General features: G+C 37.9%; 1 protein-coding gene across 2 annotated transcripts in view; it reads right to left on the bottom strand.

Annotated features, from left to right (window-relative positions):
- CUNH9orf85 (chromosome unknown C9orf85 homolog) overlaps window positions 1-23,418 on the bottom strand; it is a 133,360-nt gene that overhangs the window by 90,534 nt on the left and 19,408 nt on the right. For both annotated transcript variants that reach the window (XR_006966177.1, XM_047102152.1), the window contains exon 2: window positions 5,702-5,808. Coding sequence is in view for 1 of the 2 variants with exons in the window: in XM_047102152.1 (XP_046958108.1) it covers window positions 5,702-5,808 (107 nt within the window). In the remaining variant the exon portion in view is untranslated. The remainder of the gene's footprint in view (window positions 1-5,701; window positions 5,809-23,418) is intronic.

Raw genomic sequence — 23,418 nt, 5'->3', positions numbered from 1 at the left:
CCACCCCCACTCCCTCACCCACTACAGGAGCCATACAAAAGCAGAACTTCCTGGGGACAAAACTCCACTTAGCCTCCTGCTGCTGGAGACTCAACTCCTCCTGGCAGGAGCCCTTGAAACATTTATGTGAAATAAGCCTTTTTAAAAATACTAGTTTATCCAAACTCTGGGCCAAGGAACACATTTGAGTAGAGATGACATAGAGGAGAATTCACTTATTTAATGCAATGAAATATGAAGAGTTAAGGGCTACAGTGAGGCAATAAATCTTAAAAGTTATCAATTAGATAATTTCTGCTAAAAACCTAGATATGAGAACCAGGGGTAGTGACTTCCATTTAAAAGCAAACAGCGTTTTAAGCACCCACGTGTCCTGAAACTTTTAGACCAAGACATCCCTAGAGCAATGCTGGGTGCAAGGCATGTTACACCCATTCTTCCCCTCACTTAAAATATTTTTTAGGATGAAATACACTTCTAAAATATTTGCTTTTTAAGGAATCGCTACACCCAAATCTTCTAGTCAGACAATCAAAAACGACTCCATACATTGCCAAATATCCCCTGGGGGGTAAAATCCTCCCCTCCCAGTTGAGAACTGCTAATACAGAGGACTTAGTCCACTTCTTTTTTTTTTTTTTTAATTTTTTTTAATGTTTATCTTTATTTTTGACAGAGAGAGACAGAGCATGAGCGGGGGAGAGGCAGAGAGAGAGGGGGAGACACAGAATGTGAAGCAGGCTCCAGACTCTGAGCTGGCAGCACAGAGCCTGACGTGGGGCTTGAACTCATGAACCGTGAGATCACAACCCGAGCCGAAGTCAGATGCTTGACTGACTGAGCCACCCAGGTGCCCCATAAGTCAGTCCACTTCTAAAGTCAGGCCCCAATTTGTTGTGGCCTGTTGCTGTTTTATACCAGCTTCTCCCGTCTCTTCGGTTACTATGGTAACGTTAAACATAAGCTCACACTATATTCTTGGTAAACTTTTCTGTTATGAAGAGAAAAGAGGCAGGCTATAGATTCTAACAGAAATATGGGTATTTACCTATAATGCTTCTAAATTAATAGCTGAAAAAGGCTTCCTGGTTACTTGAAACACAAGGTGTAAGAAGTTTCTAGATACTGGGGCGCCTGGGTGGCTAAGTCGGTGAGCGTCCGACTTCAGCTCAGGTCATGATCTCATGGTTGGTGAGTTCAAGCCCCATGTCGGGCTCTGTGCTGACAGCTCGGAGCCTGGAGCCTGCTTTGGATTCTGTGTCTCCCTCTCTCTCTGTTCCTCCCCCGCTCACACTCTGTCTCTCTCTCAAAAATAAATAAACATTAAAAAAAAAAAATTAAAAAAAAAAAAAAAGAAGTTTCTAGATACTAACATAGGCTTTTCAGTGCCTGAACATAAAATCTATTTGTCTAGATGCCTGGCTGGCCCACTTAATAGAGCATGCAATTTCTGATCTCAGCGTCCTGAGTTCAAGCCCCACGTTGGATATAGAGCTTACTTAAAAATAAATGAATGAATGAATGAATGAATGAGTAAATAAAGTTTTATATGTTGTATTCAGCAGTGGATAACATCCATAAACAAGATAGGTAACTATAAAAATTAATACAGCTTTGGGCTCAGATGAAGGGAAGAGGACTTTTTGAATGAATGATACAAGAATGAGAAATCACTGTAGAACAGGACAACATGGCTTTGGAATGGATCAATTTGCATTTGAATCTGAACTTTCTGATCTTGGGTAAAACGTTTAATCCCTGAGCCCAGAAAATAGGAGGGAAAAAAAAAAGCCTCTTTTGTTTCTTATCTTGAGGAAGGGGATAGTCTTTTACCTATCTGTATTTCCACTATACCTGGAAAATAATGTCAAGAAACGAATTTTAAGTAAAAAATGTCAAGACTCCTTTCTTCTTTAAGAAATCATTTAATATTTGTAAGACCTCTTGCCCTTCCAATAAGTCAGCTCCACACCAAGGTTATTTAAAGGATTCATGAATGACTTGGGACTGACCAGGCATGGTAACGAATAGGTTTCTTTTTCAAAAGTCAAAAACAGGGCCCTTGAACAATGAGGTTTTATATAAAAAGATTTAGACTCGTCCTCATCCACAATTCTTACATTTGTAAGTAATCTTTAAGCCTAATAAGAATTCTACCATTTGGGTATCACGGGAGATGTTGGTTATAGCACCATAGAAGCCCTCCACCAGAGAGGAGCAGGTACTGGCCTTAAGATCAAAATACAAGCCAAAAGGAGTGGGGGATCCTTCCACAGAATCGCCTTAACCTCCGATTGGCATAAAACAGGGTGGTGGTTAATCTTAGCTCTTTTACAGAGAAGAAAAGCTGTGAAAAGCTGAGCATTCTCTTTATGAGCCTTTCACTTTATTTCTATAAAGACCTGAGATCTGAGCATTCAATGATAGTTAAAATTACCTTACATCAAAGGGTAGTACCAGTATGTTAACATCACACTAACGGGCAACCTGCATTTTTATCCCCTCATCCCATTCCCCTCCAGCAAATACACAGTTTCAACTCTTCCCTCTTCTAGCTCTGGTGAGGACATCTAGTCTTTTCTGAAAAGTCTCGAGGAACAGCCCAGGGTCGTTATCAGTAATTAGGAGAAACTGTCATAAAGAACATGCTTATAAAAGTCCCATAGCATATCACCTCACTGAAAAGGAAAAGGAAACATGAAACATTTTCTGCCAAGTACAAATATAATACAATTTTTGTTTCCATCGTCAAAATAGATAACCTGGAGGAGTTTAGATGTCTAACTCTTTTTGGGGTCTAAAATTTGGGGTTAGATACCATGGGCAATGGAAATTTGCTAACTGTGTGTTTTGGTAATTTACAAGTATAATGAATGAGATAAAAGGGCTTCGATTTTCCCAAAATTCAGAACACTACTTCATTCCAGAAGAGATGTCACCTATAAATAGCCTCCCTCTTCTTAAATTTTATGTTTGGTTGAACTTTTCCCTTTGTACATCATTTGGTTACATAATCTGTGGCAAGAGACAGCTAGACAAGGAATATTCAACACTTTAACCAATGACAATGTTCAGGGTGCTGGAAAATGAATCTTTCCACAAAAGACACATCCAGTGTCAAAGAAAACCTCTTATATAGATCCTGACAAAGGACAAATTGAACGTCTAAGTGAGATCAACTTGAACAAAACATTCAAAATTTCTAAACAAGTTATGTTACCATGAGTACCTTTCATCAGTGGACTTAGGTCACTTACAATGTTGGTGAAGCGTTAATATGCAGAGAAAGCCACGTGGATATAGGTGAGTTATACTTTCTACGACACTCCCAATCCTGGGTTGGAGTCAGAAGGCTAGGCTTTCCAAAATGCCTAATGTGTCATGTGTTTGGTGTAATCTGAAATTCAAGATGTTCTGGGCCAGGCTGGTGACTTCCTAAGGAACATGTTCAGACCTTGTTTTAACTAGCAGTTTCTTAGTCTCTTATAAGTAATCATTTGTTCTACATTAGCTTGGGCTTCTTTATTCCTAAAGATCTTCCATTAGGCTTGAATGTCTTGTTATCTGTAATCAGGTATTTACACAGTAATATGTTTCCTTTATTTTGCACTCATCGTTAGCTATTCTGTGGCTAACACCATCTGCCTTAGGGTGATGTGGAACAGCAACTCCTGAGGTCCTCTTAGCCTTCATCTCCTGACCCACCTGAAGTTTCTCAAAGGGCTCTGGGTCACTGTACTTACTACCTAGGTAATGACAACATTATCATGAGTTTCCTTCACTTCAATGACTCCAAGACAGGCCAGAATTGCTAACCTTTGGGTCTAGGTGTCCAAATCCAACCATTCTTTTTTTTTCTTTTCCTTTTTTTTTTTTTTAAGATTTTTTTTTTTTAATTTAAATTTACTTAAGTAATTCCTATACCCAACTTGGGGCTCAAACTCATGACCCCAAGATCAAGAGTCACATGCTCTTCTGAATGAGCCAACCAGACGCTCAAAGTTACACCAACACTTAGAAATCACTTTTTTTTAAGATTTTTTTTTTTTTTTTAAGTAACCTCTACAACCCAATGTGTGGCTCAAACTCACAAGCCTAAGATAAAGAGTTGCATGCTCCATCAACTGAGCCAGCCAGGTGCTTCTAGAAAGCTACAAATCTTATAGTAAGCCTATAAGCTAAAACTACATGGTTTATAGCACAACCAGCTATAGAGAACACAGTAGAAAACACAGCTAATTCATTCATGGAAATTTAGCATTGGATAGTACAAACAGTTGCCAAATTCTCTACTGCTAATTTGGGCCAGTTAGCATAAAACTCATCGGATTTGTTTAAAAGTATCTTCTTTTGGAAGGAAATGCTAAAGAACATGAGGAAAAGACTGAAGAAGAGGAGAGAGAAACTCATGTATCTATTGAAAAGGGGGTCAATTACACCCATGAACGACTTGGGTGTTCTGCTCTCAACGAGTAAACAGGAAAAAAAATCTAAATAGCTGAAGTCAGACTATCCTACCTAAAGGCTTTTACCTCTCAGTATTAAAAGGAGTATTTTATGCAAAATAAATTGCCCAAACTAAAACATTCAAAAATGTTAAATATTCTCAAGAAAACAATAGCTTGAGCCCTCCATACTTCAGGTAACACTTCTTCCCATAAAGGAAAAAGAAATGAATACATTGAAGGAACATACAACTACTGAATAGCTAAAAGAAAAATAAAGCAACAAGGAGCAAATGTGTTTCAAAGATCTACTATATAGACTACTAAATTAAAACTCATAGTATATGTGTAAAAAAACTACTGCACATACTAATGTTAATTTTTATATTTAAAATAATCACTTTTCTCTTTTAAGCAGCAATTATCCCCCAGTATGATTCTTACTCAGTTGAGCTAAAGGATATAAGGGAGCAGCACCAGGATGTACATAGGCTGATAAAAGAGAATCCCAGAATTATAGAAAAAGGGTAAGGTACTGAGGGATGAGAAACAAAGTCCAGTACCTTTTCATTTGCACCCAAATCTTCAAAGAAATGAAACCATAGGTTATCAGTCTAGCAATTTATTTGATACTCGATCTAAACCATTTCAGTAATCTTCATGGATAGAATTAAAAGGTCACACCCCTGGGGCGCCTGGGTGGCTCGGTCAGTTAAGCATCTGACTTTGGCTCAGGTCATGATCTTGCGGTTTGTGAGTTTGAGCCCACGCTCCCCCACTTGTGCTCTGTCTATCTCTGTCTATCCAAAATAAATAAACATAAAAAAAATTTAAAGAAAAAAAGGACACCCCCACCCCCGCCCGGGTGACAGATGGAAGCTACACTTGTGATCACAGCATAATGTATAAACTTGAGGAATCACTGTGTTGTACACCTGAAACTAATGTAACATTGTGAGTCAGCTATACTCAAAACGTAAAAATAAAAATAAAAACATCAGACTCCTTTCAAGACTTTGGTCAACTTTGGTAAAGAAGATCCACAATAAATATTATTACCTGGTTAATGGGAGACAGAATTTTGCAAAACAAACTCTCTCCTCTCTTCCCTAACCCATCTTTTATGAACAAGAACCCATAAAAATGATACATTATTTACAGGAGAATGGGGTGGACAAGGATGAATCCACTTTATAAAGCAGGAATAAACTATGATACATATATTATTGGTAAAGTAATTAAGAAATATAACTCACCATTTTTTAGGCTTTGACAATGGTTTATATTTGCTGTATTTTACACGCCATTCAAGAACTTCTTTACAGCGCTGACAAACTCCATCATGAAGCTTTGCATTAATTTTCTTAAAAACAAACAGAAAAACAAATTAAAAATTTCACTTGTGAGCCAGCATTGCAAACCCATGAAAAAGGCACATGAGAAATTTAAGTTTTTTTTTAAATAGTAACCTATGGAGCGCCTGGGTGGCTCAGTCAGGTAAGCCTCCAACTTCAGCTCAGGTCATGATCTCGCAGTCCATGAGTTCGATCCCTAACTTGGGCTCTGTGTTGACAGCTCAGAGCCTGGAGCCTGCTTGGGATTCTGTGTCTCCCTCCCTCTGTGCCTCTCCCCTGCTCACTCTCTGCTTCTCTCTCAAAAATAAATATACATTAATAAATGAATCAATTAATTAATAATAAAATAGTAACCTAAATTTAATCGGTGTAATATTTTAAGATACAATATGTGTGTTTTTTTTACTATGTATTTTTACATGCATTACTCAAGTTGGTTCTTTTACAAAGGCAAAGATTCTTAATGAGGTGGAGCTCAGAATTAACCTTTTGGCAGGAGTATATGTTTTTAGATTTATTTATTTTGAGAGAGAGAGAGAGCGCGCAGGGGAGGGGCTGAGAGAGAAGGAGAGAGAGAGAGAATACCAAGCAGACTCTGCAATGTCAGGACAGAGTCTGATGCAGGGTTTGAACCCATGAACTGCGAGATCAATGACCTGAGCCAAAATCAAGACTTGGCAGCTTAACTGACTAAGCCACCCAGGCACCCCGGCAGGACTATTTTACAAAGTCCTCCCCATTGATTCTGATGTGTGCAAGTGTGTGTGTGTGTGTGTGTGTTGAATGTTTATTTATTTACTTTTCAGAGAGAGACAGAAAGAATGCAAGCAAGGGGCAGAAAGAGAGGGAGACCTAGAATCTGAAGCAGGTTCTGTGCTGATGGCGGGGCTCAAACTCACAAACCGTGACACCATGACCTGAGTTGTAGCCAGATGCTGAACCAATGGAGCTACCCAGGCTCCCCCTGATGTGTACAAATGTTAAAACTCAAATTTGTACGGACAGGATATGTGCATTTTACTGCGTGTAGGTTATATTCAATAAAAATATAATAATAAAAACCTAATTCATATTTTAAGCCTACTGTTTCCAACATTTCGAACTTTACCACTGAGAAACAAGAAAATACGCTGAGAAATTATAGTCCCAAATTGTCAACCTGGAGGCGTGTGAGCAGAGACCAGGATACCTGAGAAAGGAGTGTCAGGGAGAAGCAGCTTGAAGCAAAAGGGTACTTAGTCTTCAACTGTAATTCTGTATTCTCACAGAAAGAAAAAATGTTTTAGAAAACTGATTTCTAATCTGATTCCTTCAGAATAGAAAATAAATGTGTGCTGGGAATATCTGTGGTGGGAAAAGGGCTTTATGAGGGGGAAACCCCCATTTTTATTAGGGTTTTCTTCTCAAAATGTGTTGGGAAATTAGGAGGATGAAAAAAATTTTAATGTGTCATGTGTTCTCCCCACTAGTTTTATATTTTATAATATATTCGTGTGATTCAGGACCTAGACTCTATATTCTCACTAAGTCCTCTGAGAATTCTCTATCTTACTTTGGCTCTGCAGGCCTGGTCTCTGCCTATTGTTGAAACAATGAGAAGATGTCATTTTACCTTTTCTTTGCTTCCTTTGTTTCCTTTTTTAATTTCTCAAGAGGAGACAGAAAAGCATCACAAAAGATGCAGAGTCTTTGGGAGGTTATCTGATGCTGAGTCTTTAAAGTTCTACATAAGAAGGTAAAATAATTTGACACAACATTTACTCAAAGAGAAAATATTTCAAGGGTATGTTCAAAAATCATAAATTAAGCTGTGAATACGTTTTGTTTGATTTTACTTCTGTGGTAAAAAACATATTCTGTTACTTATGAATTGTGTGTTGGGTATTCCTTTCTCCCCAACCTAGATGTAGAGTCCCTGGAAAAACAAATTCTGGTGGCACCTGGGTGGCTCAGTCAGTTGAGCGTCTGACTTCGGCTCAGGTCATGATCTCTCAGCTCGTGGGTTCGAGCCCTGCGTCGGGCTCTGTGCTGACAGCTCGGAGCCTGGAGCCTGCTTCGGATTCTGTGTCTCCCTCTCTCTCTGCCTCTAACACACTCGCATTCTGTCTCTCTCAAAAATAAGTAAACATTAAAAAAAAATTTTAAAAGAAAAAGAAAAACAAATTCTGCATGAGGCTGTATTCTTCGCTTATTGTGGTCTGTTACCTGTTGCCAAAAAGAAGAAAATCTGTGTCCAATACTAAGCTCTTCTTATCAAACTCGATACTTAGCTGTCCCACATAAGGCTTGCTAAGGAATACCCAGAACTAAAGTTTACATCTCATCATTTGCTCTCACTGCCCTCTGGTGCCTGGAATTTCTTACTAAAAGCATTATTTATGGCGGGGGGGGGGGGGGGGGGCGGGATGACGCCTGAGTGGCTCAGTTGGTAAGCAACCAACTTCGGCTCAGGTCATGATCTCATGGTTTGTGAGTTCAAGCCCCGCATCAGGCTCTGTGCTGACAGCTTGGAGCCTGGAGCCTGCTTCTGATTCTTGTGTCTCCCTCTCTGACCATCCCCTGCTCGCTCTCTCTCTTTCTCGTTCTCTCTCTCTCTCAAAAATAAACACTAAAAAAATTTTTTTAAAGCATTACTTGTATTTGCCCAACTCTAAGAGTCATGGGAACAAGGTAATGACTTGAATTATGACTACAATATGAATGTGATAGGAGCTTTCTAACTAGAATATTCTTAGAATGCAAAACATTTTGTTATTGCAATTTTATTATATATAACACACTCTGCTTGTTAATCAGGGAGCATTATTTAGTTTCTTGTTTGTTTCTGTATCCAATTTCTGACCAGTTCATCTTGATTTACAAAGCTGCACATAGCTGGGCAACTGGTTTCTTCAGGGTGGATCGGACAGTAGAACAAAACAGGTCTTTGTGGAAACTTGTCCTGTGAGGGATGTGTGAAGCAGTGTAAATGGAGATGTGGTAGAGAGTTCACATGACTAACAGGCACTACTACAAAATTAAACTTGATTTTCACGTGTTAAGAAATGAATGAGAGTAAGAATACAAATGCATGGTACTTTCACTTAAAAATAGTTGCAAAAAGAGAGAAAATTACGTACTTCTGTTTTACCATATTTTGGCAAACCAGAAAAAGTTAAATCCAGAGATCTGAGCAATGAAAGCTAATCCTAGTTCTAGGAACCATTCTGCCTGGAGCAAAGATGGCAATCTTACCTTACTCACACCTATGTTTACAACTAACCCTGTTTTGGCAATTAATTTTAGCATATCCCTCCTGGTAGAAATAATAGCTTATTAAGGTTCAGATTTATGCATGCCCAAATATAAAATCAAAACTTAGTTTTGTAAGTATAAAATCCTTTAAAGATCATTTTTTTTTGCATTTAAGCATCTTTCCATTGATAAAAAAATTAGCAATCTCTCTTTTTTTTAACATTTATTTATTTTTGAGACAGAGAGAGACAGAGCATGAATGGGGGAGGGTCAGAGAGAGAGGGAGACACAGAATCTGAAACAGTCTCCAGGCTCTGAGCTGTCAGCACAGAGCCCGACCCGGGGCGTGAACCCACCGACCGCGAGATCATGACCTGAGCTGAAGTCAGACGCTCAACCGACTGAGCCACCCAGACGCCCCAAAATCTAAATTATTAAAAAGAATAACAATTCTAACTGGTGCTGAAAATCCATTTCCATGAAATGGCCTTGTTCTTCCCCGGCATTACCCCGTCCTCCAAAATAAGGCTGTGGTGCTAATATAGTTACAACAGTATTACTCCAGAAAACAGGATTTTTATATCCTATTTATATTTAAAAGTATATATTTTTAAAATTTTCTATTAATACCCCTTAGACAGGATTAATAATCTCTAGATTTGGGAGCAAGAAGTTATATGACTAATAATACTAACATAAAAATGTGTCTTTTAGGTTGTGACTTTCAAATCAAAAACTGTTTTAAATCCTTTTAATAAATACGGCCAGGACATTGTTGGTCATACAGTATCTTCAAAATAAACACAACCAAAAGTAGGTGAGGGAATCAAATTACAGGGAAAGTGAGGGTAGACAGGGAAGATGACGAAGCCGGTCAAGAGCAAAGCTAGGAAACGCACCATGAGTGATGGACCACAAGTGAGCTCCAAGGTTTCTTAGCCAGAGCTTTCTAGCAGCCAGTAAAACATGAGCTCCACTGCCCTACCTGCTTCAATGTCTGTAACATGCCCAAAATCCGATTTCTCGGAGGTAGCACAACTATTCTTGCTACTGAAACCCAAAGTCTGATCTTTCCCAAAAAGGAACTCATAGGAATAAGCCATGGTCTCAAAAACACCCTTACAAGATAAAGCGGTTCACAGAGCTGTTTTCTACCAGGGTTCTCAAAGTAGTCTGGTGTTACGTAACGTCAAACACAGTGAGGTAAAAGTTATTCTCAGGAGTACAGACGCCTGATATCAATAGGATCTATAGGAATGCACTGCATATAATAAGGCCATCATAAATAGTATTTCTCTTAAATGAGTTCTAAAAACATTCACCTTTATTTTGAAAAATTTCAAACATGCAGAAAATTTAAAGCAATAGTAATGCACAGCCACATACACATTATCTGGAGACAATTATTAACGTTTTTAACCTGTTTTTGTGTGTATACTCTTAATCTAAGTTGCAGACATCATGACCCTTTACCTCTTGACCATAATATATCCTAGAATACTTTCTCCTAATTAACCACACTGCTGTTACACTTCAGAAAAAATGAAAAAAAACTCTCCAATGTCATTGAGTATAGCCAGTCTACCTTGAAATTTCCTCACCTGTCCCCTGCTACCTAAATCAGTATTCAAGTACTGTTTGGCTGTTCTCTCTCTTTTGTTCTAGAAGGATGTCCGTCTTTTATCCTCTTTTGCACTGATGTTTTTCAAAATTCCAGGCAAGCAAATTTGTCTGATTCTGGATTTATCTAATTCTTTATTCCTGACGTAATTTAACTCATTGTTCTTTCTACCATATTTCCATAAAATGTAGGTTAGGTTTAAAGGCCTGGTTAGATCCAGGTTTAACAATTTTTTGATAACGCTGCTTCTGCACAATTCATATTACTCCCACCAGGAGACACAAAATATCCAGTTCTCATGGAGTCAGGGATATGAAATTGGACTTGGATAAAATGGTGACTGTCCTGAGCACTTCAAATTACAAAGATTAGTAACAATCTACGTGGTCATATCAATATACTGTTCCACAATAACATTTCATTTCATGGTTTTAGCACCCACTCAAGACCCTTTGCCTTGGGACACCTGGGTGACTCAGTCCACACTGCCAGCATGGAGCCTGCTTAGAGTTCTTCTTCTTCCCCTTTCTCTACCCTTCACTGCTAAAGCTCACGTTCTCTCTCTCTCAAAATAAATAAACTTTAAAAAAAATTTAAAAAGACCTTTTGCCTGAATCAATAATTTTGTTTATTTAGTAACCTCTATACTTACTTGTTTATTTAGTAAGTTATTTAATCAATCAATTAATTAATTAATTTACTTATTTAGTGAGAAAGTAAGCAAACAAGTAAGCTGTATGCCTAATGTGGGGCTTGAACTCACAACCCTAAGATCAGGGGTCACATGCTCTACTGACTGAGCCAGACAGGTGCCACTGAATCAGTCACTGTAAATGCTAATTCTATCATTCTTTGTATACTCATTAAAATTTTTTTTTAATTTTTAATTTTTAAAAGTTTTTTTTTTTTTAAGTTTATTTATTTTTTAGAGTGAGAAAGCACAAATCGAGGAGGGGCAGAGAGAGAGGAGACAGAGAATCCCAAGCAGGCTCTGTGTCATCAGTGTAGAGCCCAACGTGGGGCTCGAACCCATAAACCATGAGATCATGACCTGAGCTGAAGTCAGAGGCTTAGCCAGAGTGCCCCTTCATTAAGTTTGTTAAAAAGATTGCCAGCTGGGCACCTGGCTGGCTCAGTTGGAAGAAAATGTGACTCTAGATTTCAGGGTCATGAATTTGAGCTCCACTTTGGGTGTAGGGAATACAAAGATAAATAAACTTTAAAAAATAATTTAAAAAATAAAAATCAAAAGGTTAGCAGCAGAAGTCAGCTAACCTAACTCACCTAACCTAGGTCAATTCTTCATTTTTTTCTTTTACAGATCTTACTTTTTGTGTCAAATCTAAGAAGTCATTGAAGAATCATGAAGTTTTTCACCTGTATTTTCTACCAGAAGTTCAATAATTTTAGCTTTTAAATTAAGTCTATGATCCATTTTGAATTAATTTTTGTATGTGATGCAAAGCATTGGTAGAGTTTCATTTTAAATTAAACATGTATGTCCAAGTTCCAGCACCACTGATTTGCATTTGTACCTTTGTCAAAAATTAAGTATGTGTGCATCCATTTCTGGACTCAATATTCTATCACAGTAATCTATGTTTCTCCTCTTTCCCCAGTACCACCATGTCTTGATTGCTTTAGGGTCTTGAAATCAATACTGTGCATCCTCCAACTTTGTTCTTTTTTAAAACTGTTTTGGCTATTCTAGTCCATTTGCTTTTCCATATACATTTTGGAATCAGTTTGTTGATTTAAACAAAAAAGCTTGCTATGACTGTGATTAGGATTACACTGAAACTATGAATACATTGGGGGAGAATTGACATTTTTACAACATTGAATCTTCCAATCCATGGATACTGTGTTCCTGAGATAAACCCCACTTATCTGTGACATGTTGTATTTTTATTTATTGGGGAATACAATATGCTAATATTTTGTTGAAAACTTAAAAATTGTCTAAGTTCAGTGAGAGATTCTGGTCCATAGTTGTTTCAGGTTTTTTCTTGGCGTCTAACTCAGTTTCTAGAGAATTCATGTGCAGAGTATAAAAAGTTAAAATGGTAGTAAAAATTTTATATCTTGGAAGAATACTAGAATATTAAAAATCTTGTGGAATCAGTGCAAAGCCATATTTTTAAATGTTTAAAAGCACACTTACATATTTAAAAGTGTTTTTGTCACAAACCTAGGAAAGAGAATTATCCTAACTATAATGGAACTCAAATTTCTTACAGTTATAACTAGCCATTGGTTTGATCATATTTACCAGAACACTTTTAGGAATAAACTTTTTAAGTGGATAAATATGAAATGGGGCAGGGAGGGAAGAGGACAGAGCTCAAACTTTATTTTTTTTAATTGGTTTTTAATGTTTTATTTATATTTGAGAGAGAGACAGAGCATGAGTGGGGAAGGGGCAGAGAGAGGGAGACACAGAGTCCAAAACAGGCTCCAGGCTGTAGCTGTGTCAGCACAGAGCCCGACACGGGGCTCAAACCCACGAACCATGAGATCATGACCTGAGCCAAGGTCGTATGCCCAACCGACTGAGCCACCCAGGACCCCAAGAGCTCAAACTTAAGATAGAAATCCCTTTTGTATTCTGTCCAGTAGTCTGTAAACTTTGTTCATCTCCTTACTGCTTAGTTTTGCAACTACAGTGATTATTTCCCCTCAATACTTTTCCGCACTATGTATTAACAATGGTACACTATACTATACCATTTTCTTACGATAAGAATTACTTTTGTAGATGAAAAATAACTTTACTGATCAAGTCCCAAGACAATGTGCATTTACATCTAAACATTCATATTAGAAAACATTATAATACGGATAAAGAGAAAAAGACAAGTCTCAACATTCAGAGATTCTATACTTCCCAGCATTTCAAGTATATTTACAAAAATTTGTGTTTTTTTCTGTCCATGTTGTTTTATAACTTGTCATTATTTTTTTTCATATTAATATAGACTTTGGAAGCTTGTTTTTATTGGCTGCATCACATTCTCTTGGAGTTAAGTATCACTTAACTTACCCTATTTCCTATTATTTGACAATTTGGTTGTTTCCAATTCCTGACTGAATATATATTTAATGTTTATTTTTATTTATTTGTTTTGAGAGAGAGAGAAAGCAAGAGAGAGACCGTGCGCACACTCGCATGAACAGGGCAGTCACAGAGAATGAGGGAGAGAAGGAATCCCAAGCAGGCTCTACACTGTCAGCATATAGCCCAATGTGCTATGTTAACTGCCTCAGATGCTTAACCGACTGAGCCACCAGGTGCCCTTATATATATATATATTTTTTTTAAGTAAGCTCTAAGCCCAACTTGGGGCTCAAACTCATGACCCCAAGTTCAAAAGTCGCATGTTCTACTGACTGAGCCAACCAGGTATCCCTGAATGAATGAATAAACGCGCACACACACACACACACACACACACACACACACACACACACACACATATATATGTGTGTGTGTGTGTATGTATATATGTATATACGTATATATATTCGTATATATATTAATGTATTACATTATAAATGTCAGGAAACTTCTAATGAACTTGCAAATTCTCATCACATTATATTTACACATAACAAGTTCTAGTCCCATTTTAATAAGAGGGTAAAACTAACAGGAATTTTCTCAGAGGTAAAAACCTGCAGGGGTGCCTGGGTGGCTCAGTCGGTTAAGCGTCCGACTTCAGCCAGGTCACCATCTCGCAGTCCATGAGTTCGAGCCCCGCGGCGGGCTCTGGGCTGATGGCTCAGAGCCTGGAGCCTACTTCCGATTCTGTGTTTCCCTCTCTCTCTGCCCCTCCCCTGTTCATGCTCTCTCTCTGTCTCAAAAATAAATAAACGTTAAAAAAAAATTAAAAAAAAAACCTGCAGTAAAGAAGAATTATCCCTTTTTTTCTTTATATATTTTTTATCTTTTATTTAACTGTTTAAGAGAGGGAATACAAGCAGGTAGTGGCAGAGAGAGAGAGAGAGAGAGTGAGAGAGAATCTTAAGCAGGCTCCACCCCCAGTGTAGAGCCCAACGTGGTGCTCAATCTCATGACTGTGAGATCATGACCTGAGGCGAAATAAGAGTCGGCTTATTACATTAATGTAATAATATATTAAAATATAGTTTTAAATTTTTATTTTAGGTAGTCTCCACACCCAAGTGGGGCTTGAACTCACAACCGCGAGATCAAGAGTCACATGATCCACTGACTGAGCCAGAGAAGTGCCCCTAATTATCCCTTTCTTGAATCAAGTATATAATTACATGGATATTATTAGGAAGCAAATGTCTGTAAAATTGTCTACAAAAATTTGCTTTTTTTTAAATCCAGGTAAAGATTTTTAAAAGCAAACATTGCCATTTTCCTTTTTCAAAAGGTAATTAAAAAACACTCTTGCTACAATCAACTTAATATCACATTGAGACCATCACTACTATATCATCCAGGATATCCACACTTTCAAACCTACAAAATCTCTTTTTAACGTGATAAAGAACAGTCTGAATGTCCATTAGTCTCAGAAATACCTTATTTGGATTAAGTTACTGAGTCTTACTATTTTTATGTATTATTTCACAAAATGAGCTGGTCATGTAAATAGCCTAGAAATACTTTTGAAGTGAGTTCTGATGGTGAAATTGGTTTTATTGTCATTTAAGGAAAACTGTAAAACCAAAGTTACTATAGGCTTACTTCTTTTTAGGAAATCATTGGCTCAATATAGCTCATTACAGATTAGCTACCAACATTTACAACAATCTGTCACAAAAAAATCAGGCCACGTCTCCTTTAAGCAAAATAGTACCCTAGAGTTCTAAAATACTTAGGCGGGTGCCTTCGTGGCTCAGTCAGTTGACCGTCTGAATCTTGATTTTGGCTCAGGTTGTGATCCCAGGATCATGGGATCATGCCTGGTGGCAGGCTCCACGCTGAGTGTGGAGACCACTTGGGATTCTCTCTCCCTCTGCCCCTCTTCCCTGCTCGTGCTCTCTCTCTTCCTCTCTCTCTCTCGCTCTCTCTAAAATATAAATAAATAAATAAATAAATAAATAAATAAATACTTGGTATACGCACATATATCAAACACATGAATATTTGAGCTACCAATGGTTAGTTTTTTACCATATAAAACTCTAATTAAAAGATACCAAAAGCATAGGGTGCCTAAAGCATAGACTTCTGGCTCAGCCAGAAGAGTGTCTAGCTCTTGATCTTGGGGTCGTGAGTTCGAGCCTTACGCTGGGTGTAGAGATTACTAAAAAAAAAGGAAACCAAACCAAAACAAAACAAAAAATACCTAAGGCATGAAATGAGGTCTATTTCTACTACAAGCTAAAATAATTTTCTTCCCCAAAGTCTACTCCATCTTCCATTCACTCTGTGTTAATCCTAAATCCTTAAAGCACCAATACCAAACTGAAAGAAGTGAAAATATACACAAGAAATATTCAAACTGTTCCTCTTACTCAATATACTTACAACGTAAGTGTTTATAGTGAAGAAATAATATCTAATTCCCTCTCCCACTTTTTTTGTTACTGCTGGAATCTTTAACAAATGACATCTGTGAAAATAAACAATTGCATTTTCATCCAAAGACTGAATATAAAATGAGTCCTGATCATCCCAAACAGAGGACTATTATCTCAGTAAGTGGGTAGAGCTATTGTAGGTTACAATTATACAGAGGGCCTATGTACAAACTACCTACTGATTTCTTTCAGCAGCCAAGCAAACTACCCAGATTTTCACCCACAAACTTAATCCTAACACTTAAGTGGAATCACACCTGCCTACACGCAGAAACGTGCTGGTGCAGTATCTTGTGGCAGCAGAGAAACCTATTAAAAAACACATTTATTCCCAAAGTATATTTATTCATTTACTCTAAGAAAAAATTAAAATAAGGTAGTGCTATGCATTTTTACAAGCAAATATTTCTAAAAGGTACTAACAACCAAAACAATGCATTGATAAACTGATCACATCTTTAAAAAAAATTTTTTTTTTAATTTTTTTTTTCAACGTTTATTTATTTTTGGGACAGAGAGAGACAGAGCATGAACGGGGGAGGGGCAGAGAGAGAGGGAGACACAGAATCGGAAACAGGCTCCAGGCTCTGAGCCATCAGCCCAGAGCCCGACGCGGGGCTCGAACTCCCGGACCGCGAGATCGTGACCTGGCTGAAGTCGGACGCTTAACCGACTGCGCCACCCAGGCGCCCCTAAAAAATTTTTTTTAATGTTTATTTATTTTTGAGAGAGAGAGAGAGAGAGAGAGAGACAGAGCGTGAGCAGGGGAGGGACAGAGAGAGAGGGAGATACAGAATCCGAAGCAGGCTCCAGGTTCTGAACTGTCAGCACAGAGCCTGACACAGGGCTCGAACTCAAGAGCTGTGAGATCATGACCTGAGCCAAAGTCGGATGCTTAACTGACTGAGACACCCAGGTGCCCCTAGACTGATCACATCTTTAAAAGGTGTGGTCAGTTGGATCAAAGAGCACTCTGGTATGAAGATTTTTAATTCTCTCCATTTTGTTCTAAATGGCACAATTTAGGAGGATATGTTATGAATGTTAAAAAAAAAAAAAGATTTTTATGGAAGGACCCACAATGCAATGCTAAAAACAAACGATGAGCAGAACATTAGAAGGAATAAACTCCCGACAAGAGAAATTTTGCCTTACAATTAAAACATGGGCATTTAGTATTTTAAGATAATGGGCCGCCAATTATCTTTGAGCCATTTTCATTATTAAGTATGGGGCATTTTTAGTAAATAAATAACCCAAGAACACCTTCTCTAAATAGAAAACAAATAGCTTTACTATTGGAGCAGTTCTGTGGGAAATAAGCCTTTTCTTCCTCAAACTTTTGCCGTAAATGATCAAAATGTCAATGGTTTTATCTAAGAATAATTTTTGTATTTCCTGAAAAAAGACCTCACAAAGTAGAATTGAAGCCCCAACTCCATTTGCTCCTTCTCAAGATCCTTTGCTAAAGCTTGTTCCTCTGCTTACCCCTTAAAAGTATCCATTCCCTAATATTTATTTAGTCATCCATTCACTCACTCACTTACTCATTCTCTGTCTCTGTCTCTTGAACCTAAGTGCCTGTTGAGCATTCCTTTCTTTTCACATTATGTATTTACTCTTGGTCAACAGAACCTGTAACCCCAGCCTCAACCATGAACTCAATGAAGATTATATGCAAAACCAATACCCAGTCCTACTGTCTCTCCAGAGGTCTCCCTCTCTCTGACTGCACGCACAATATTCACTTTCCTCCTCGTGGAAATCTTTGAAATATCTCAAATTCATGGACTAAATAAATAGCAATCCCTATCTTAGCAATAAAATCTGTTTCTCCTTTGTCCCAAACATTATCGTTAGAAAGTCTTCTTGTAGGCTCAGATTAAAAAAAAAAATCTCAGGTCACCTTTGACCTTTGATTTCTCCCTCTCCTTTTACCAAAATGCCAATACTGACAAAATCAGTTTTCCCACCATGTCCCCAACTGTGTCTTCTACTCTACATCCCCCTACTTCCTCATATCAGGTCCTCATTTCTGATCTGAAGTAGCATCCCAAAAGGAAGATGGATTAGGGAGAAGATAGAGAATGGGAGACCAAGCCACCAACAGTTACATTTTAATGGACATCCCTCCATAACTCTCTGCTAGTCAGAAACCTACACTCTTTAAAGGCATTCCTAAGGCTGATACTCGGAACTCTCCACAATTTGATCCCTACTTTCCTTTCTGGTCCTACCTCCTCATTTTCCTCCCTGTCTACCTAAGCACTCTCCAGTAAACAAATCTGGCAGGACAGAAACTGCACTGTGCCTCCTCCTGTCTTTGCTCTGCCTGCACTCTACCTCCTTTTCCTCAGTACTGGTGGGCTGAAGTTTCATTCTTCATTCAAATTCCCGTTCTGCTTTCCAAGCAGTCATCCGAGATCCACTGTAGTATCTCCCACCTCATTCAATTCTGAAGACGTACACAACACCTACAACGGCCAGGCAATATTAGATACTAGATGGTATCTAATGCGATACAGGTTTAAAAAACAGCGAGTTAAGGACCTTGCCCTGGAGCAAGTAAGCAGGCAAATGGAAAGACAGCTTTAGCACTGTGAAAATTATGACAACAGATAGACAGATAGACCAAAAGTGTTCTGGGATCATCCTATGCCTAACAACGTCCAGTATACGAGGAAGACCTCGTGAAAGCATGAGAAAGCTTATGGCCCTTCTGGAAAATGGCAAGCGGTCAGAACAGCTGAACAGGAAGGTGTGAAGAGAATGAGAGGAATGAGCTAAACTATCAGAGAAATTATTTACCAAGCTAAAGAATTTTGACTCTTATGCGGGGAAGGGACCCGATTGGATAAGATCCTAAGGTATAACTTAAACACAAGACTAGAGGGAAATAGGGAGATTAGTATGGAAGTTGCTACAGTCATCCAGAATTATATAATAAAACAATAAATTTGGTTGTGGTAGCGGGGATGAGAGAGATGGGCACAGGCGTGGGAGGTAATAAAGACATAGAAATGATCTGGATTCAGTGCAGAGAACAAATGACTACAACAGAGTTAGAGCAAAGGCAAGACTCCAGGGAAGAGGGACTTTTAAATCAGTTCTCAAACTCTTGGGTACATAAGACTCAACTAGAAAGCATATTAAAAATCAGACTTCTAGGGACGCCTGGCTGGCTCAGCAGGAAGAGTATTTGTCTCTGGATCTCAAGGTTGTGAGTTCGAGTCCCATGCTGGGTGTAGAGATTACAAAAATAAATAGATATAAACAAACAAATAAAATAAAAATCAGATCTCCAGGCCCCACTCTCTGAGACTGATTTTTTTAACTTGGGAGCTTCTGTGGCACAGATCATGCTTTGAGAACCCATGATGGAAGGATGGGTGAATGCTCTGGTATAAGAAAGAGCCCAGACAGAGTGGGCTTCTGAAATAAAACCCCTCCCACATTCCCAGTGTAGACTTAAATGTATAAACAGAGAGAGTCTGATCCTTGGAAAGCTAGTCACACGGACTAGAGTATAAAGTATGGGGGAAGGTAATTAGCAGAATAGTCTCAGGTGTGGTTTGAGGCCTAAAGAATGATGACTCGTGGGGGTGCCTGGGTGGCTCAGTCAGTTAAGCATACGACTCTTGAACTCGGTTCAGATCATTATCCCACGGTTCATGAGTTCAAGGCCCACGCTGACAGAACGGAGCCTGCTTGGAATTCTCTGTCTCCTTCCCTTTCCCCTGCTCATGCTCACTCTTGCTCACTCTCTCTCTCAAAAGAAATAAACTTAAAAAAAAATAAGAATGAACCTGGACTCAACCCAAGAACTACTGATTGAGAATTTCTGGCAAATGGGATTCTGCATTTTACATAAGCTTTCCAGATGATCCTTAAGCATGCCAAAGTTTAAGAAGCATTGCCGGAGGCAGCTGAAGCAAGTAGACATTTCTAGGGAAAAAAAGTATATTCCCTACCTCACCTCTGCTACTGAAAGTGCTACTCCAAGGGAGGTGATATACTTTTCCTTAGAAAGTTGTAATTGTTATGGTTGAGACATGATGATGATCATGAGAAATGACACTTATGCAGTGTCTTCAGCTTAAAACTCAGTATTTACAGCTAAGTATATCATTTCCTCACAACTATGTTGGGGGATAAATAGTATTATTCCTACTTTACAGACGAAGAAACAAGTCCAGGCAGGTTTAATCATCTACCTACAATTGCACATCTACAAAATAATACCATGGGGGCTCAGGACCAAGTCCTCTGACTCCAAATACCATGTTCTGCCCTATTATTCCATATTGCCTCTCTTTTAGAAACTAAATCTTAGTTTGACTCCTAGTTTCACTGTTGAGAGCATCACTTCTTTGAGAATTTACACTTTGATTTCCAACCAAGTGAATGAAAGAAATACTTGAAACATACAGTGTTACAACTAGACTACTTGTATTTCAGAATAATGCAGCAAATATCTGAAAGAGTCTCCAGAATGACCTCAAAACTGACAGAAAAAGCTATGTTGGAGACATAAATCAGGAATCCAGAAAAGCTCCAGGACACTTTGGTGGCTCAGTCAGTTGACTGTCCCACTCTTGATTTCGGCTCAGGTCGTGATCTCATGGTTCGTGGGATCAAGCCCTGCTTTGGGCTCTGTGCTAACAGCGTGGAGCCTGCTTGGGTTTCTCTCTCTCTGTCCCTCTCTCGCTCTCTCTCCTTGCTCTCTCTGAAAAAAATTAACATTTTCAAAAAAAAGGAATCCAGAAAAGCTATTATTTAAGAAGCATTTCCAAAATTTTATATCAAAAGACATCACTTCAAAACATATTTTATCCTCAATTCTCACTCATCTGTGTAAAGTTCCTTAATTCAGACATGGTCACACTGATACAGCACTATGCAGAAACCATCTGTTTTCCACCCTGATTTCCTCATGGTCTATACAAATAAATAGAATTTATATCAGTAGTTTCTGACCTTTATTCCTATTCCAGGAATTTAAGCCAAATCTAAACATGATGAAAACTGGGAAATTATTTCTTTATTCTTCCCTATTTTTTTCCAGTTTTATTGAGAAATAATTGACATACACCAGTGTGTGAGTGTAAGGCATAGGGCATGGTGGTTTTATATATATATATATATATATATATATAATATATATATATATATATATATATTCTGAAGTAATTACAATAGGCTCTGTTACCATCCATCTTCTCACTTAGATACAATAAACAGAAGAAAGAGGGGGGAATCACCCCTGTTTTAACCCTGTCTTAGTCATAGAATTAAATGGCAGAACAAATCTCAATTAACGAGGGAATCTAGAATTAGAGACATCTAGGAAATCGTGTAATTTGTGGATCAGTGATTCTCAACCTTCCTTTCTGCCTCTACTGTTCACATCCCCCGGTTACCTGCATCATCAAATACAGGAAAAATATTAATTAACAAGAGTTAAGAGTATTGGGGGGAAGGACAGGGAAGAAAGATCCCGATACATTCCCTCCCAACACAAGATGTCTCTATCAGAATTAAAGGAGGTAAAGTGTGTTTCTATCTTCTCAGGAGATCTTCTTCTACACTTCTCACTTAACTCTATGCTTAGCTGTTTACAGTTCCTAGTCACTATTCTTTCACTTACTCAAGTCTTTGAATGATTTCACATGCAAGGGACATGTCTGTACTTTGTTCAGGTGTCTGGACAAAAGCATACTTAGGGAAGTTATTTGTTTATGTAGTTTATTATAAAACAAGTATTTTTGGTGTTCACTATAAAAATAAGGCCAAACTAAGTTTTACACAGAAGACTGCTATCATAAATCTATAAATCGCATGTCTAATCCTTTATAAAGATTCTCTCTGCTGCTATTCTTAGAACATTCCTGTGGCTAGGGCAGGCATAATTATCTTCATTTTGCAGATGAGAAACCTGAGGCTCAGAGAATTAAAAGATTTGCTTGAGGTCACACAATTAATCAGAAGCAGCAGAGACAGAACCCATAAAAAGATGCCTTTTAGTTTAGAGCATTCTACTAAAGTTACAAGTAGAAAGTGTTCTCCTACAACTTTCAAAGTATTCTACATATTAAAAGAAAAACAAATTTGCAGAGTATACATTTCAATTTGTACTCTGTTTTGACTCAAATTCTAACATTGGTACATTGTTTTGCAAATATGGCCAAACCTGCTAGCTTATCTGTAAGGTAACCTTGCAGTATTATAAATCACTTGTTTAAAACAAACAAAATGAAATTCTGAAGTTAAAAAAAAAAAAAAACTCGTTTAGGAAAAAAAATATTATCTTTGCTAAGCAATGTTCTAAAAGAGGAGGATTTACTTTTCTACCCTGTTCCTCGGAGATTTTCGAGGCACTGAGACCTAAACAATAAGGGTAACTAAGTGGTGAGCCACACGGACTAACTATGTACGACTGGAATGCAAAAAGCCTATTCAAGCAGCAATTGCGCAGTGTCATGTGGCAACACACGTTTTTATAAGCACTCATTAAAAGTTAGTCACAATTTAAGATCTTGTCCAACCGGTATGGTATGCCCCAAGTTAGTGATCTTAAATGAGACAAAAATGACTGATCATTGTTTAATGTGTATTAAACAAAAAAGAAGGATAGTATTCGTTTCCTCTTCATAGCATATTTTGAGATTTTATGGATTTAACTCTTTGAAGCATAATAATTGGTAATGTCCACAAACCAAACGATTTTATCTTTTAAAATAAATCAACATTGTAAAGTCACTTACTTGGGGGCAGATCTACAAGGACAATTACTATATTGAAGCGGGTTAGTTCACTTCTTCAAAGATAGCCCCCTTGTCCTGGTCATACTAACATGTCGTAAGAATAACCTATATATATGCTGATAACTGATTCAGGAGCCAAGTCACTTACGGAAAATATCAGGTTTGTGCCGTGATTCATTCTGTTTAGAGCTCAATAGTCACATGTGACTTACCTAACTTGAGTTGGGAACATTTTCTCATTCTTAAAAGGAAAACAAAGATATTTTTGATGACAAGAATATAGAAAACTAAGGGATAAAATTAAGATATATTCTGAATGAAGGATGCAAATCACCCATAAGAAAATACTACTACATTTTATTTCTACAGATTTTTAAAAATCTCAATCTGTCCTATAATCCTTCTCATTTTAGTCTCCTATCATCCCTGTGTGTAAGCAG

This window comes from Lynx rufus, unplaced genomic scaffold (genome assembly GCF_022079265.1).
Source record: "Lynx rufus isolate CCGP_SWC_20201006 ecotype Redwood Valley unplaced genomic scaffold, mLynRuf1.p SCAF_10, whole genome shotgun sequence".
Lineage (NCBI taxonomy): Eukaryota > Metazoa > Chordata > Mammalia > Carnivora > Felidae > Lynx > Lynx rufus.
This window is presented reverse-complemented; position numbering and strand designations above follow the sequence as displayed.